General features: G+C 32.1%; 1 protein-coding gene across 2 annotated transcripts in view; it reads right to left on the minus strand.

Annotated features, from left to right (window-relative positions):
• Positions 1 to 11,767: 11,767 nt before the first annotated feature.
• Positions 11,768 to 19,592, minus strand: part of LOC108742739 (innexin inx1) — a 20,034-nt gene continuing 12,209 nt past the window's right edge. The window contains exons 2-3 of one of the 2 annotated variants that reach the window (XM_025978266.1): positions 15,386 to 15,493; positions 11,768 to 12,611 (exon numbers count right to left, since the gene is read on the minus strand). In XM_025978266.1, coding sequence (XP_025834051.1) covers positions 12,426 to 12,611; positions 15,386 to 15,493 — 294 coding nt within the window. In that variant the 3' untranslated portion in view covers positions 11,768 to 12,425. The remainder of the gene's footprint in view (positions 12,612 to 15,385; positions 15,494 to 19,592) is intronic. The other variant, XM_025978265.1, reaches the window with a different exon arrangement.

Consider the following 19,592-nt stretch of genomic DNA (forward strand, 5'->3'; position numbering starts at 1 on the left):
TTTAAAAGTTTATGTCTGCGACTATTACGATTAAATAATGGTACCTATACCTATCTACTTTCAAGCATTTTACCGTTTACTTGTACGTGCACAGTTCAATACTCTCGATTTACAGATGCTAACTTCAATCTGTAACAAATCGAGTAACTATAGTCTGGAAGCAAGCATGTTTACAGAGCGAAACTTCTTTAACTTTTTATATTTGTCGTTTAAGTAGTTTCGTGTTCAAAAGAATTATTTCTCAATTTGACATGACAAAGTAATCTCTATGACAAAATCGATAAAATTTTGGTTTGGATTAGCGAAGGTCTTTATCTACTTTTTGGATAGTACCTATGGATTTATTTCTTTCGAAAAATAGGTAATTATATTATTTCTCTAATAATTTTTTGTTTTATTGTTACATTATACGTAGATTTACTCTAACAGTTAACTAAAGTATTTTTATTTAGAATGGAATTATTTTAAATAGTTGTGAATAATCAAAAAAAGGTCTTCATGTGTAAAATCAGCATCAAAATGGTGGGTATTTTGCACCTACTTTTTTTTTTTTTAATTTACGTTAAGAAGGCTGTTAAATGTTTAATATGTAAAGAGGTATAACAATAAATACTTATATACGTATATGGCAATGCAACGGAAAAACAGATTATACTTTTAATTTTATTTATATTGAAATTAGAGATGTACCGAACAGTGGTTATACTTGGTATAATTAACCANAACTACTTCCCTTATGGGTCACTGTGAGCTCGAAACCGTTAGCACCATTGCTTCGAGTGGTCGAAATTCACTTTTGTGAACAATTTATTTAATCACATCCTTTGTATTAAAAATTGTTTGAAAAATTAAATTTAAAGGAATTGTTTGTAGGTATGCAACACATCGTACACTTCATCATAAGAAGTTGCTGATTCTAACTACGCAATACTACTTTACCCTGTGCTGACAGCAGTCATAATTTCTTTTATATATAATATTCAAAGCCTATTAATTTTGAGATTTTAAGTCCAGTTAATGTACTAAATATAAAATAATTTTTAAAAACAGTGCCGGTACCCAGCGTTATTATCCACTACCCAACTCGATCTAAAAAAAAATTTTCGGACCCAAACCCGGTACCCGTTCTAATTTTTAGTAAAATATTCGTACATTATATTGGTACCTAGCTACACACTGATTGTTAAGCGAGGTCAAAAGTAATATTTATTTTTTTCATACTTACATACTGAACAATTTATTTCTGAATGAGATCGTCACGCATGAACTAATTTAAAATAAAATATATTCTCCTGGCAAACATGATTAATCAGCACGTAGATTTGATAACAAATAAAACTGTTATTGTATTTATAAACACGTGGATTTTAGATACAAATTTTGGATGATTTTGAGTAGTCAGTAGTTGTCACATTGGTCGCGTCATAAAAGTGTGGTTTTATTGTTAGAATACATTTTAAGTTTTACCAATGAAATCCTATTTCATGGATTACTAAATTACATCAGCTTGTCCACCTGACCAATTTCCGTTCGCTAACAAAATAATTATGAGGGTTTTTTCATGTTATTGAACGAAAAGGAAAGTTTTTAAATGAGTTGCGGAAGAAGTAACAAATAAAGTAACGAAATTTCGGTCCTTTTCTCTGATTATTCATATTCAGTTTACAAGAATCTTCCGAGCTACAACTGCAATAAATTTCTGTATGATATGACAGCGAGCAAATCAAAAATTATTTTTACGATTGATATATGTACAAATAGTGTTTTTCTTGCATATTATTTGATTAGATTACGCAAATTGTAAAAGATGTCGGTTGTTCTAAGTATATCCTTAAATATTTGCGAACAGTAATCTAACCTAGGTCTACCTCTACCCTTCCTAACTCCTGTCTCTGCCTCTAATGTCTCTGACTAGACCTTCATGCCTGAGAAGGTGTCCTACCAACCTATCTCGACTATTTTTTATTGAGTTCCATAGAGTCCTCCGTTCTCATATTCTTTCTAATACCTCTTCATTTTTAACCTTTTTTACCCACGTTATCCTCACCATTCGCCTATAACACCACATTTCGAAGGCTTCTAACCTTTTCTTTTCTGCCGCGCCAACTGTCCATGTTTCGCACCCGTACAACGCCGCGCTCCAAACATACACCTATAACAACCTTTTTCGAATTTCTAAATTAACCGTTCACGAGTGTGACTTCTTTTTATTAAAGGCGACACGACCCTGCGCTATCCTCTGCTTTATCTCCGTAGGTACTACTCCTTCCGTCCTGACTTATCTGACTTCTTAAATATATAAAATCCGCCACTTCTTCTACTTTTTCGTTTCCTATCTTTATATTCGCTCTTTCCCTACTTTTTCTTCCTTTGCATACCAATATTTTTTTTTACTTTTATTTATTTTCATACAGTACTGATCTGTTAGTACCGCCTCCATTTTATTTAAAGTTATCTCTAGGTCCTGCTTGCTAGATGCTAATAGTGCTATATCATCTACAAATCAAAGCATACTAATTTTTTGCCCCTGTATATCTATCCCTACAGTTGTACTGTCTTTAATGATGTTGATGGCGTCTTCGATGTATAGATTAAAAAGTAGCGGTGACATTGTGCATCCCTGTCTGACTCCCTTCCTAATATTTACTTCTCTACGTTGCATCCCTAGCTCTATAACTGCCTGTTGTTCTTTATACAAACTAAGTATCACTCTTCTATGTTTGTAACTCATCCCTACATTTTTAAGTATACTTAACATGTTGTCCCATTTAACATTGCCAAAAGCTTTTTCTAAATCTACAAATCCTGTGCACGCAGTCTTTCCTTTTTCTACCGTTTTCTCTATTGTTACCCGTAAAGCAAGAATGGCCTCCCGCGTTCCTCTATTTATTTTAAACCCAAATTGATCTTCCCCTAATAGTTTTTCCGCCCTTTTTTCCATCCTCCGCTATACAATTCCAGTTAAGATTTTTGACGCATGGGAAGTTAAGTTAATTGTTCTAAATGTCTCGCACCTATCCGCGCCCCTCTTTTTAGGTAACGTTACTACTACGTTCCGTTTATAATGCTCTGGGACTTTCCCCGTCTCGTAAATGTGACTAACCAGCTTAAACATACGATCCTCGCCTCTTGTCCTGCATGTTTTAGAATTTCCCCCTGTATCTCATCTACACCTGACGCCTTATTATTCTTTAAGTTTTTTAATGCTACATCGAACTTTTCTCTCATTATGGGATAACCAAGCTCATCTCAGTAGTCAAATTTTTGTATTTTTTTTTTCTAGTTGTATTCGATTTTAATGTATTTATTTGTGGAAGTATAGTTACATATTATATTCTTAGTATAGGTAATATAGTAATTTAAAGTATGAGATCGAACCTGGTAGGTTTCAAAATATCATTAAGAAATAGAAAACCCAAGTCCTTAGCTACGTCATCACACGGAATGTACCGAGGATACCTGAGGGGTGCGTAGCGACGGCGAAGAGGTAATTTTGCACGATATGTGTTGCCTATTTTGTGCCGATTGTATTTAAACCATGAGAAGACAAATTTTTGGTATTCGATCTTCAATTCAAATCTAACTAACAGTGTATTTCTATCTTCAATTCCAAATCAATTCAAATCTAGCAGTGCAATCAACAATCCAAACCATTATTCAATTATATATTATCAAACCAACGACATATTCAAGCAAAATAGTTAGTAAGTTGTACATACTGTTCATATTGTAAAAAATAAAAAACAAAGAAAAAAGTGACTTGTTTTTCAATAACCAAAAAATCCGAAAGCATATACGGGGCAGTGATCGAATACTGCAACCACCGAACAGTTTCTATAAGTGATATATGCGATACTATTATTTTTAATTTAGAATTGTTTATAAATGAAACCTGATTATCTCTTAAAGTCGTACCTATATTATGAAATTAGTCTCTGATAGTAATTCAATGCAGTATTAGACGTAAAACTACAAAATTATTTACCTATATATATTATCAGCATATCAGCAACATTCTTGTGGTCATGTGAATAGTGAATATTATTCAATTGTTTATTTTTATCGCTAGTTTAAATGATAATCGTTTGAGGAATGTAGATTGAAATGTTTCTATTTGTTTCGAATATTTATCATAGTAAGACGACAAAGATACATCGATGTTTCATTTAAGGTAGAACGAGTATGCATTGTAAAGAGATAATATTGTATTTGGCCTTTTCAATGTATTTCCAAAACGCAATACAAAATAGAAGGATTTAGACGATTTACTTGTTTTATAAACCGTCGTTTCGCTCTTGTGCGGGCCTTTTTGAAGGTATAGTTTTCTTATTTAGATGAAAACATCCAATCGATGTGAGTGAAACAGTGATACGTAAATTATTTTCATAATAATATGAATCTTCAACCCCTATTATTGCTCCTTTTTCTAACTAATGGCTTAGAGAGGAAGAACCAGTCAAAATCCTTACAGTAATACTGAAAAGTAGCAGCTATAATAACTTTATAAAAAGAAATGTAACAATACTTATTAATACTAAATCTCGGACGACTAATGCTTATCACATTTATTATTATAAGCAAACTAGGCCGGTGTCTAGGGGCGCACATAGCTAGGGACGTCAAAGTCAGTGTCATTGTCATCTTTCGCCTTTTTATTATAGCTTGCAATGTATAAATTAAAAATTATGTCACAAATAAAAAGATGTCACTGTCGACTTCTGGCTGCTGCAGTAAATACTTGTACATTTTTCAATTTCACAGCCATTTAAGACAATAAACCATCTATAGTTGGGACGATCAAAATTTGCAAGGTCCACAATAAATTATCTGTGAGAATGGACGTATATTCTTTCTTGTTTCCACTTGGTACCGTAGTCATTTGCTGCGATTTGAACACGCCCTTGTTAAGTTAAAAAATGCTTCATGAGTAGTACAGACAAAGTGAAAAGAGATAACCGAATAATAGTAAGCGGTGTAGTGGTTATAGGGTTGCTTAGGTGCGCCAAAGATTAGAGTCGGCTTTATTACTGCATGGTTGTAATTATATCTTTAAACAAGTGTCTTTACTTTTTTAAATTCCTGAGATGTTGAACATTTTAAGTCCGGTACTGGCAACATGCTCAAGTTCTACTAGTCTCCATCTCTTTCTGCTACACATTAATTGATGTAATGTTATTCCTTTTTTTTTTATTAGTGTCCGCTGCAATTCCTACCTGACATCTCTTTCCTATGTTTACGATATTCCCTACAACGTCTGCGCTGTGTAAAAGTAGGCGTTCTGTCAACAACCGCTCTAGTCCAGTTAGTAAGTTAAATAAAAAAGTAAATGCGACAATTTTATTACGGACTTTGCAAATTTTGAACGTCCCAACTATAACATACTCACTCAGCACGGTTGTTATACCACTTCTTGTCCAAAAAAAAGTGAAACATTATCAATCGCAAAATAACTTGTTCTTATGATTTTTTCTTATATATATATTCATAGTTTAAAACCAAATCTTTTATTATTTTAAAGATCTTAAACTTTTTCTCACCCAAAACGCACAACGCAGATTTCAAGATGTTTTATTGCAACATTTAATTTTATAATAATTAGTTTATTATCACTTTCCGTTCTTTTGTCAATTTCAGAAATTTTCATGATACAAAATTCGAAAGACCAATTTTAGGTGTACTTATATTATTATTTAATTTAATTATCTATTTTCATTGAAAGGGGACCGCCATTCCTAAATTTTGCCTACAATTAAAATCCGCCCTTATTCGCCACCGTCTGTAATTCAATTTCAGATCATCAGCAAATAAAAGAATTGAAATGTTTTCGTCACACCACTGGCCTTAAAAAACATCCATGTACTTACATGAATCTTTCTTAACCCGTACAATTGCCATGGTAACGCTTGTTGAATCAGATATTCCTTTATATCCTCCGTTATAAACTTTCTATTAATCATTAGCTCATATCCACGAATCTTTTTGTTAGATCTCTTGCAAATACTTGAACATGTTATTAATCTTTTTTCAAAAACGTAATCACTATGTTGTTAGATCTTGCATATCACCCCCGGGTTATAAATTAACAAGATTTCTTCATTATACTCTCTGCCCTGTGACAAAAATATTCAAATTCAGCTTGAAGAGCTCATGAATTGATGACCTACGTGAAATCAATTCAAATTTAAATAAAGGAACTTTTGCATATAACTTAAATCTTCATTAAAACATAAAAAAAAGATTCTTAATGTGATTTCTAAAGAACTCATTTTTTTTGTATTTAACTCATCACAACTGAAGGTATGTATAATTATAGCATGATCCATTTTGACGAATTACCTATCACAAAAAAGTCTTCAACTTGATTAATAATCAAACATAAAGCACTGTATGATACGCTGCTTTGAAACCTTTTATAAACAAAATCTACTCAATTTTGTACTTGTTAACATTTTTGGCAGACAGGGATGCACGCTGTCACCGCTACTTTTTAATCTATACGTCGAAGACGCCATCAACATCATTAAAGACAGTACAACTATAGGGATAGATATACAGGGGCAAAAGATTAGTATGCTTAGATTTGCAGATGATATACCAGTAATAGCATCTAGCAAGGAGGACCTAGAGATAGCTTTAAATAAAATGGAAGCGGTACTAACAGATCAGTACTGCATGAAAATAAATAAAAGTAAAACAAAATAACTAGTATGCAAGAGAAGATAAAGTAGGGAAAGGGCGAATATAAAGATAGGAGACGAAAAATTAGAAGAAGTGGCTGATTTTAGATACCTAGGAAGTCAGATAAGTGAGGATGGAAGGAGTAGTAGGGATATAAAGCAGAGGATAGCGCAGGGTCGTGTCGCCTTTAATAAAAAGAAGTCACTTCTATGCTAGCGAACGGTTAATTTAGGAATTCGGAAAAGGTTGTTAAAGGTGTATGTTTGGAGCACGGCATTGTACGGGTGCGAAACATGGACAGTGAGCGCGGCGGAAAAGAAAAGGTTAGAAGCGTTCGAAATGTGGTGTTATAGGCGGATGATGAGGATATCGTGGGTAGAAAAGGTTAAAAATGAAGAGGTATTGGAAAGAATAGGAGAACAGAGGACTCTATGGAAGTCAATAAAAAATAAGCGAGATAGGTTGGTAGGACACCTTCTTAGGCACGAAGGTCTAGTCAAATGCATATTAGAGGCAGAAACAGGAGTTAGAAGGGGTAGAGGTAGACCTAGATTAGATTACTGTTCGCAAATAGTTAAGGATGTGGGCTGTTCTAGTTTTAGGGAAATGCGAAGTTTAGCCCAGGATAGGAAAGAGCGGAGGTACGTGTCCAACCAGTGTTAGGACTGACGACCTTATGATGATGAACATTTTTGGCACAAACCTATACGCTGATATAAATCATCATCCATTTCTCCATGTATTGAGGTATTGTTATACATAAAATTATGTTATATTTTTCTTTGCGAGTGACAAAGCTTAATTCGACTATTTTTTCTATAAGAAGTATCGATTACTGTGTGATGTAAAAAATTGATGGTAAGAGATTTATTATAATATTGTGGTCATTAACTTTTTGCTCCTTCTTTGTCGGTTAAAATTACTTCCCAGATTTTAAAGCGTTACTCTATATTATGTACTTACCAATTTCCTAAAGGTCGACAAAAAACTAGCGAATTAAAATTACATTTCGTTTTTAGATCACGAACTTGAAGGGTCATTGAAGTTTAGTTTGCATGTGAATGAACTTTCACAAAAATATTTAATACAGGTACTTATATTTATTTTAATAGTAAAGTAAGATAAAAACAAAATTGCATTGCAGATTATAAAGTGAAATTACAGATTTTATTTTCAAGTTATCAGTTCCGTATAATAAACGTTTTTGAGTAAGATATTGCACTATTATCTAGAATATTTTTCGTTATAATTTCTAAATTGAAATATGTATGTTTAGTAATATTACATTATCGTATATTACAAGAGGAGTTTCCCGCCGTACTTTTTTCATTTTGGCCTTACAAATAATTTATCAAAGGCCATAGAGTCTACTGGACGGCTACAAAAATTGCAGGTGACGAAAAACATTTTCTGAAATATCTCGTAAATTGCATACATTAATTTTGTTTATTATAAAATTTGTTTGTAAGATAAATCTGCATAAAAAAGATCCCATACAAAATTTATGTAGAACCAATAGTTTATGACATGTGGAACCGAGAAAACGTTATTTCAGAAAGATTGCTTTTCGTCATCTTTGACCACCTCTAACTGTTGTGACCATTTGTTTGTATTCATGAACTTTTGATAAGTTATTTGTAAGGCCAAACCAAAGATTTTTTAAAGGTTTAATTTTTTTTTAGGGTTCCGTACCTCAGAAAAAAAACAGGAACTCTTACAGGATCACTTCGTCTGCCTGTCTGTCGAGACCCTCTTTAGCAAGTTGAAATTTATATCAAATACACAGGCCCGAAATCCCTTGGAGATGTGAAATAATCAAACTTGTAAGTCAACGCAATCAAATGATACGGCCGTTTATGCCGCACATTTTGACACTCGCAATGGAATCAAATCCTGTAGGTTCTTCCCGTTGACATTGAATCATGAAATTGTGCCAAGTTTGGTAAAAAAATTTCAAAGTTTTGCTTATTGTTATATATGTACGATGTACACTATACAAGGTGTGTTATACCATTCGTAAAGCCTTTCTGAAACTGAAAGACTACCCAATTGAAAAATTAATGAAATCAAAATTTTTATTTTTTAACATTATATTTCTTCGGTTTTGGAGGGTGTTGTGCGAGAAAACCAATACGGATTTACTAGCGTCAATAGAAATGTTGACAGTTACTGTCGTATTCCAAAACGTTTTAGCGTAGCCATTCTTTTTTAAACAATTACTATAATCTTCCAAATCTTTTTAAGGTTGCAGTTCCGAAAAGGGGGTCCTACCGATTGGTTTCAAATTTTTACCACAACACTCTTTTAAGACTTGTAGATTTAGAAAAAGATTTTGACGATTTTAAATGGGACAAGATGTTAAATATACTTAAAAATGTAGGGATGAGTTATAGAGGTAGAAGAGTGTACTTAGTTTGTATAAAGAGCAACAGGCAGTTCTAGAGCTAGAGCTGCAATGTAGAGAAGTAAACATTAGGAAGGGAGTCAGACAGTGGATGCACACTGTCATAGCTACTTTTTAATCTACACATTGAAGACGCGATCAAAAGATTAGTATGCTTAGATTTGCAGATGATATAGCAGTATTAGCATCTAGCAAGAAGGTGTTAGAGATAATTTTAAATAAAAAGGAAGCGGTATTGATAAAGCAGTATTGTATTGCAGCGAGCAAACGGGCATACGTGTGTATGAGCGGTTTATCGATTCGCCGACTAGCCGCGGGCGCCTTTCTTCATGTGCGACGTATTTATAAATGTGTGTGTCGTACCTGCGTTCTGGGAAAACAGTTAAACAGGTTAAATAAAAAGAAACTTTCCGGACGTTTCCAGAAAGTTCCCGAAAGGAAACAAAAGAGTATTTAAAGGAAGAGAAAATCGCCGAGAGGGAGAAGAAATAAATTGACCGTTGCAGAAGTGAGTAGAGAAATAAATTGACAGTGATAGCAGTGAAATAAATAGCGCAGTGAATAGTGATACATTAATAATTAGTGTAAACAAATAGTTTTGTTATTATCAGTCTTAAAAGTTAATTTTGTTAAACCCACGAACATTATAGTATGAAGATAAAAGAAAACCATAAATACTGGTATGTAAGGGAAGAAAAAGTAGGGAAAGAGCGAATATAAAGAAAGGATACGAAAAATTAGTGGCCGATTTTCGGTATTTAGGAAGTCAGGACGGAAGTCACTTCTATGCTGGCGAACTGTTAAGGTTGTGGTGTTACAGGCTCATGGTGAGAATACCGTCGATAGAGAAGGTTAGAAATGATGAGATATTAGAAAGGATAGGAGAACAAAAGACTCTATGGAAGTCAATAAGAAATAGGCGAGATAAGCTGGTAGGGCACCTTCTCGGGCATGAAGGAAAAGGAGTTAAGAGGAGTAGAGGTAGACATAGATTAGATTACTATTCGCAAATAGTTAAGGATGTGGGTTGTTTCAGTTTTAGGGAAATGCGAAGTTTAGCCCAGGATAGGAAAGAGTGGGAGTACGTGTCTAACCAGTCTTAGGACTGACGACCTTATGATAATGGCTCTTTTATGGACTGCTTAGATGATGATACCTAAAAGGATTTTTGCGACTAGAATGGAAAAGGGCAAAATAATTATATTTTTCTCTAAGATGATAACTTCAAAATACATTGCTGGAAAAGAAAGCTCTTTTACTTATTGCCTTCAAGTTTTTATCACATAGTGTTTTTATACCTCTTAAAAGCACTACCCAGATTTTTTAACAAAATGGTGGAGGGCGGAACTGTCACCAACCCTAACTTAACCTAACATGAATTAGGTTATTTTGTGTTTTGTTACATTAGGTAGGTTGGGTTAAGGTGTATAGCAGTTACTCCCCACCCCCAAAAAATTCAACTATGTACTTATATGATTACCAAACGGGCGTTACCAAACTGACCTTACTGTGTAAAGACATTCAACTTGTATAACTTAATACATAACCTGTAGCCCTAATGATGCATTGTTACCCCTTTACGTTAGAGTCGTCAAAAATCCTTTTAGGTATCATTATCTAGTCCATAAAAGGAGTATCTACGTGGTAAAATTTTGAAGCCAATCAGAGGGTATCCGTTTTCAGAACTCTAGCCAAATAAACACAAATATACTTACAAAAAGAAGTATTTGCAGTTTCTTTTTTATTATAAGAGAAAAGGCAAAAAGATTTGGGGAAATATTCCTTAAACAAAAAATGTTTTAATTCCTCCGGAAATAGGAAAGTCCATCATTTTGAAACCCTACTTTTTGTGTATCTATATTTTTTAACATTTAACAGTTCTTGACAAATACGACTATGGTTGAAGACAACAGATTTAGACAGAGCTATTTCTGTGAGGATTATACTTTCTGTTTTTGGTAAAGAAAGAAAGTTGTAAGGAAATTTTGCTTTATTACCCTGATAAAAGTGTTTCCTGTCTGCCTTTGTCCTAGTGGACATAACATAATTAAATAATGTCGACGTTGCATTAAAATACATAATTGAACAAGCGCGAACAGTTAAGTGAAAATGACATTTTAAGACACAATGAAACACCATCTACATGTATCCTACGTCAAACAAATCCAGTGTTCCTTTGACCTATTCATTAAAGTAATTACTAAATCTCAACCATTACTTAGGTCAATGTCTTGCCATTTACAAATGAAATATCCACGATTCTTTTTGTGCAGTTATTCTAAGAATTTTATGTTCGACACCGTGGTGGAAAAATGTGTTGAAAAGGATTAAAGTTACAGATTTTACAAAGTTTTTTCAACCACGTTTATTTGAAAATCTTACCTGCCTCTCTGGAAACTGTCCTAAACTAACCGAACTTTTAAAATCTTTTTTAAATAAAGCATAACACTCCCTAAACGCTTTAAATTGTAGTTAGTGGATTTGTGTATATTACATAATTAATTATAACAAGATTTTCCTATACCAGGTCGTATTCTTCAAATGATGATACCGCAATTTGATGATTGCATTTAATAAAATATCCCTGTGTTCAGTTCTCAATTCACTACTAGTATATATAAAGAAATGGGTTTACTGATAGAAANGTGAGGATTATACTTTCTGTTTTTGGTAAAGAAAGAAAGTTGTAAGGAAATTTTGCTTTATTACCCTGATAAAAGTGTTTCCTGTCTGCCTTTGTCCTAGTGGACATAACATAATTAAATAATGTCGACGTTGCATTAAAATACATAATTGAACAAGCGCGAACAGTTAAGTGAAAATGACATTTTAAGACACAATGAAACACCATCTACATGTATCCTACGTCAAACAAATCCAGTGTTCCTTTGACCTATTCATTAAAGTAATTACTAAATCTCAACCATTACTTAGGTCAATGTCTTGCCATTTACAAATGAAATATCCACGATTCTTTTTGTGCAGTTATTCTAAGAATTTTATGTTCGACACCGTGGTGGAAAAATGTGTTGAAAAGGATTAAAGTTACAGATTTTACAAAGTTTTTTCAACCACGTTTATTTGAAAATCTTACCTGCCTCTCTGGAAACTGTCCTAAACTAACCGAACTTTTAAAATCTTTTTTAAATAAAGCATAACACTCCCTAAACGCTTTAAATTGTAGTTAGTGGATTTGTGTATATTACATAATTAATTATAACAAGATTTTCCTATACCAGGTCGTATTCTTCAAATGATGATACCGCAATTTGATGATTGCATTTAATAAAATATCCCTGTGTTCAGTTCTCAATTCACTACTAGTGTATATAAAGAAATGGGTTTACTGATAGAAATGGAAATTAAAAATTACCTTTAAATGCTGCATTAAATATTCGATTAAAATTTTTTTCTTCGTCTTCTTTTCTTTTTCATGGCAGATGCCTATATGCAATCCCATAACTAAGGTTTTCATAAGTCCACCTTCCCAAATATCCCATAGGAATTTAGGAGTGTAACAAGCTAGTCCCTGAAAAAATGAAATTATTACATTTTTGCACCCTAAACTACATTATTTATAAAGTATGTTCTCTGAATGCTAATTATATTTTATAATTGTAATTACTTTTGAAATTTATATTTTGTTACAAAAGACTCTCAATTCGAGGAGTACATACTGGTTTAATTTTTTTTAATGATATTTCGCAGTCGATGTGAGCGATATTTTGAAGAGAATATTCTCAGACCTTTTAAATTGAATTAAAACTGATTCAGCAGTGTTTTCTTAATAAATTAAACCAAGTTAAGTCGCTCTTCGGTGGCCAAGCTTGTTACATAGTCTTTTTATTGTCACATGTAGGCAACCCAGCATACAGTGCCACGTGCAGACAACCCAACATACAGTGTCACGTGCAGGCAACCCAGCAAACTGTGTCACGTACAAGTGATACAAAGTGAAGGAGAAAGAGCGAAGAAGCGACGAAGTGTGCGATAAAGAAATGAATTAATAATTAATTAATAATAATGGTGTTGATTAAATTGATAAATAATTAAATAAATTTAGTGAATAGTCGAAAAGGTATTTGATTATGCAACAATACACTGATTAATTGTTCTGCGCATTAAAAAAATTGAAACCAACCTCACAAATCCTTAGAGGACTGAAAAGGTGAAAAAAAGGGCAAATCCAATACCAAACAATCTAATAATTTACTTACATATATGAAATACAACAAATAAGGTGGTAAGTACTTAATTATTAGTACGAATGGTAATCTTTATAAAAATGCATAAATTGCATACAAAATTACAGAAAAAGATTACTAGGGGAGGCCGATCATTAACAACTCCTTCATTTTGTTTCGACTTGGCTTGGCACCGTCTTCAACAAGATTAATTATTTTGTATTCAATAATAGTAAATAAATATTACTATTACTTTAAAAGCGATCCAAACTTTTTTGGAATCCACCTTATTTTTTTTCAGTACTTCTAAAATGGTTTATGATCAAAAAAAGATCTTCATTTATTTACGTAATGTATTTTTGATGTAATTCAGTTTCAAGCGTTTTTCGCATTCGATTTATTTCAAGCGCTTCTTAGATTCGTTTCAGTAAAACAAAAACCTGACAAATAAGAAAGAATAAAAACTACAAAAGCCACAATTAGCTCAAGTGAAACCACAGCTTCGCCTGATTATTACACTGTCACGGTTTCATTGGACTAGCCACTGTAATTTCTTTAAAAAAAGTAGTAGATTTCTATTTTTGACAACAACTAAAAAGTTCTATTTTTAATCCGTCTTCTATGTTTCATACAAAAAAGTAAGAGAAATATAACTTACGGTACAATTACAGTTTATTATTAGATAAAATAGAATTTATTTTACCTGAAAGAACAAGACAAAGCAGACCCATTGGTAGTAGGTGTAGTACTTTTGAGCATCTTCATCGTCAAAATCATTTGCGATACCCGGATGTGCTACTTCTTTTCCAACCTGAATATAAAAAAAAACATCATTAACTTTTGTTCAGATTAAATATATTTAAAAAACAGACAATAATAATCAGCTGAAACCTTATTAATTTTAGCGTATTTTTAATATACCTACGAGGACAATAATATTTTACGGCGTGACAGTAGTTAAGATTTGTGAAAAGACGTAATTTAATGACGAAGTTAACAAAATAATTTTGCACAGAATATTCTGAGAAACCTTGATAGGAGGTTGTAACAATTGATACCATTAAAGGGGTTTAAAAAATTTTTAATGTCTAATCCTTCGAAAATCTAGCCTAGGTTTACCTTTACTCCTCGTAACTCCGGATTTTACATTAATACTACATCTCTAATTCATGTCTAAGAAAGTGTCTTATCTAAAGATGTACAAAATGATTTTTTAAAAGTATGTATTTAAATACAAAATGCAAATACTTTTTTGATTTGTTATTTCAAATGTAAAATACAAAATAGATTTCCCTTTCGTTTTTGAAATGCTAAATGCAAAATACGTATTTTCAAAATACTTTTTTCAAATAAATACTTTTTTTGTAGTACCTATTTAATTTTCTACATTTACTAAGGTATAAAATATTTTTTATGAAAACCTTGCAGGCAATTGCACATTTTTTAGATATTGGAGTTTTTTTAGACTAATATAGTGGTGTTTACATTATATCACCAGCTGCGATGATTGAGTATGATTCATATTTTTCTGTTTGCAGTGATTGAGATATGGTTTTTCTATTTTTATGTTATAGTTTCTTCAATTTAATTGGAAAAAAAACACTGATGCCAAAATAGTTTGATTAGTGTGAAAGATCAGAAACAAAATAGGGTTGTAAATGATTTTATTGATGTAAAATCAACATCAATAATTTTATATCAAAATATTTACAACCCCATTTTGTTTCCGATCTTTTACATATTGTAATAAGNATATTCTTTGAGACAACTCAAGAGCTGATACATTTTCGTACTGCGATTGCGAAAAATTAGAGCAGAAAATTATTCGATTTTCACTTTCAGTTCCAGAAACGTTCACATAACAAAAGTGCACTTGATGTAACTAGAGATCTCCCCTTCTTGCATTCTCCATCAAATCACGCACTCACATTACGTCACGAGCCCTATCATTTCAATCGATTCTACTTGCAACTTCTCGCTTCTCATCTGCTGTAGGTCTGGAAAATATCGGCATTATTATGATCAGCTCCGTCTTCTATGTTTCATACAAAAAAGTAAGAGAAATATAACTTACGGTACAATTACAGTTTATTATTAGATAAAATAGAATTTATTTTACCTGAAAGAACAAGACAAAGCAGACCCATTGGTAGTAGGTGTAGTACTTTTGAGCATCTTCATCGTCAAAATCATTTGCGATACCCGGATGTGCTACTTCTTTTCCAACCTGAATATAAAAAAAAACATCATTAACTTTTGTTCAGATTAAATATATTTAAAAAACAGACAATAATAATCAGCTGAAACCTTATTAATTTTAGCGTATTTTTAATATACCTACGAGGACAATAATATTTTACGGCGTGACAGTAGTTAAGATTTGTGAAAAGACGTAATTTAATGACGAAGTTAACAAAATAATTTTGCACAGAATATTCTGAGAAACCTTGATAGGAGGTTGTAACAATTGATACCATTAAAGGGGTTTAAAAAATTTTTAATGTCTAATCCTTCGAAAATCTAGCCTAGGTTTACCTTTACTCCTCGTAACTCCGGATTTTACATTAATACTACATCTCTAATTCATGTCTAAGAAAGTGTCTTATCTAAAGATGTACAAAATGATTTTTTAAAAGTATGTATTTAAATACAAAATGCAAATACTTTTTTGATTTGTTATTTCAAATGTAAAATACAAAATAGATTTCCCTTTCGTTTTTGAAATGCTAAATGCAAAATACGTATTTTCAAAATACTTTTTTCAAATAAATACTTTTTTTGTAGTACCTATTTAATTTTCTACATTTACTAAGGTATAAAATATTTTTTATGAAAACCTTGCAGGCAATTGCACATTTTTTAGATATTGGAGTTTTTTTAGACTAATATAGTGGTGTTTACATTATATCACCAGCTGCGATGATTGAGTATGATTCATATTTTTCTGTTTGCAGTGATTGAGATATGGTTTTTCTATTTTTATGTTATAGTTTCTTCAATTTAATTGGAAAAAAAACACTGATGCCAAAATAGTTTGATTAGTGTGAAAGATCAGAAACAAAATAGGGTTGTAAATGATTTTATTGATGTAAAATCAACATCAATAATTTTATATCAAAATATTTACAACCCCATTTTGTTTCCGATCTTTTACATATTGTAATAAGAGAAACAAATGGAATCCATAGTTTCTTTAGCTTTGGGTAAATGAAGTTTTTCGAATCGTTTTCTAGGAATTTTGGATTATACGTATTTTTTAGCACACCACAATATCTTAAATTATAATCATTTCCAGTTTTACATAGTTGGGGTATTGAAATAGCTGAAAATACTACAATTTATTTTCACTCAAAAAATATTCATATTCTATTTCAGACACTAAATTTTGTGACCCTTTTCAATGATCATTCCAATTTTACAAAAATAATTTTGAGTAGCTACCCTACGGCTAGTTCAAATGGGAGAGTTGTCAATTAAATTAAAATTGTACAAGTTTATTAGATGAAAATAAAAAATTATTTTCTCATTTTGTATGTTTACTAAGGTAAAGAAACCAATATAATTCTGCTTTAAAAACATATCTCATCTAGTTGAACCAAAGGTTCGTTAGCTTTCGATTTAGATAATTAATATGATAAGAGCCACAAACGTTACTGACTGAAACGTCTCTCTCATTCCTTATGGAATATATCCTTTTGAGTCGAAATAAATCGTAGTATCTAATCTAATCCAATTGCATTGTTAACTCAAACTTCAAAATAAATACATATTATATTTGAATAAAGATACATCGACACTTCAGCATACAAATAGCTAAACTAGTAAATTCCCATGTTCTCGTTATAAAATAAATTAAGAAACAACAAATATTTACCAACTTATTTAATACTACGTTTATTATCGAAATAGATAATAGTTGTATCTATAGTGAATACGTGACCATAAATACTTAAAATGTTCTATTGATTGATAATTGTCTACGTCTATTGACTGTGAACATGATGATTGATTATTAATGAATGTTGATCTTTGAACTTGCAATAAAATCGAAAGAATGAATACTTAAACAAATTATGCAAGACATATTTTTATATTTATTTTCTTTTTGTAGTGTGTGGATTATAGGCTATAGTTTTATTTTATGTTTTCGAGTAACATGAAATAATCGATCATAAAACATCTTTTTAAACATTCATAAAAGAGCAATAGAAATAGGCCTTGATAAAAGACAAGTTTTAAGACATTGGCACATATATGATGCCCGAATCTTCGCGTTTCGCTAAAATTATTGGAACGCTAGTTTTGTGGTAGGATGGTTTACTAACGCAAGTAGTTTTAGTGAGACATTCATTTGTAATAAGTCCCTAAAAATCTCATATGGATTTTAGATTTTGTTCACAAGAAATATTAAAAATTAATACTAAAAATAAGTACAACGTAATTCGATAAAGGATTATCAATCTCTCACAATTTCAAAAGTTAATTTTTGAATATATATGGTTGCACAAATATTGCATTTTTTTTTGTAATACATTGGTCTATATTCACTACTTTGAGTATTATAATCATCATCATGATGGTCATTGGGTGGTTAGTCCTAAGACTGGTTGGATACGCACTTCCACTCTTTCCTATCCTAAGCTAATCTTCGCATTTCTCTGAATTAGAACATCCCACATTTATAACTATATGTGAACAGTAATCTAATCTAGGTCTACCTCTAAAGAAAAGGTTAAAAGCGTTCGAAATGTGGTGTTACAGACGAATGAAGAGGATACTGTGGATAGAGGTCAGAAATGAACAGGTATTAGAAAGAATATGAGAACAGAGGGCCACGACAAGACATGACAAAACCGCTAGATGAAGACTATTTTTAGACAATCCTAGAAAATCATAAAAAATTTAGACCATACTATACCGTCCCAGATTCGAATCGGTGCCCTCCAAATTCTAAGTAATGAAGACGATATTGTACTCATGCGAATTAATAAGTTTGAAATTTCCACAAGTTTTTCAAATTCTTATTATAAAATAAAAAATTTAAAACAAAAATACCGTTATGCAAGGGAAGAAAAGGTAGGGAAAGAGCGAATATAAAGGTAGGAGACGAAAAATTAGAAGAAGGGACTGATTTTAGGTATTTAGGAAGTCAGGTATGTCAGGATGGAAGGAGTAGTAGGGATGTAAAGCAGGATAAAGGAAAACGTAGGGTTGAGTTGCCTTCAATAAAATAAAGTCACTTCTATGCTCGCGAACGATTAATTTAGAAATTCGAAAAAGATTTATGACGGTGTATGTTTGGAACGCGGTGCTGTACGGATGCGAAACATGGACTGTGGGTGCGGCGGAAAAGGAAAGGTTACAAGCTTTCGAAATGTGGTGTTACAGGCAAATGATGAGGATATTGTAGATACCGAGAAATGGAGAGGTATTAGAATGAATAGGAGAACAGAGGACTCTATGGAAGACAATAACAAATAGGCGAGATAGGTTAGTAGACACCTTCTCAGGAATGAAAGTCTAGTCAGAGACATATTAGAGGCAGAAACAGGAGTTAGGAGGAGTAGAGATAGACCTAGATTTTACTGTTCATAAATTATGTCGGATGTTCTAGTTTTAGGGAAATGCGAAGATTAGCTCAGGATGGGAAAGAGTGGAGGTGCGTGTCCACCCAGTCTTAGGACTGACGACTTATCTACCTTTTATATCTAATATTGATTTATAAAATGTCTCTAACCCTTTATGTCTCAGAAGATGTCCTACCATCATATCTGTCCTTTTCCTAGTTGGTCTCCACAAAGTTCTTTGTTCTGCCACTGTTTCTATAATAGGTAGCTACCTTCCCAATTATAACCTTTTTTGTTCACATATTTTCATCATCCGCCTACAACAAGAGGTGCATTTTCATGTATAACAGTTTGTTTAAATACCGTCGAGTTCCAACAGTTTACTACGTAGATCAGTTGCATAATTATCTGCCGGTGTCTTTTCCAGAAGGTTAACGAGTCATCAAACATAATGCTTACGATGATTATATGCTGATATATTTATAGTATTATACACAGTAGGTGTTACGTACTATATACGAGGGTATTTTAACAAAATAACAGATGTTAGTGTATTTATTAATTTTTGAATAAATATTGTCAAGTGCATGATGGTCACACGGCACTTCTGCACGTAAAATATCGTAACCATTTATTTTATTTAATTGCAAGCAGATAACTGTGTTTGTGAGCAAATTTTATAAAAAATAAGAATAACGGCATATTTGTACAGACAGTGCAAGAAACCAGTGCAATAGAATTTTAATATATATCCATATA

This window comes from Agrilus planipennis, unplaced genomic scaffold, assembly GCF_000699045.2.
Source record: "Agrilus planipennis isolate EAB-ADULT unplaced genomic scaffold, Apla_2.0 scaffold363, whole genome shotgun sequence".
Taxonomy (NCBI): Eukaryota; Metazoa; Arthropoda; class Insecta; order Coleoptera; family Buprestidae; genus Agrilus; species Agrilus planipennis.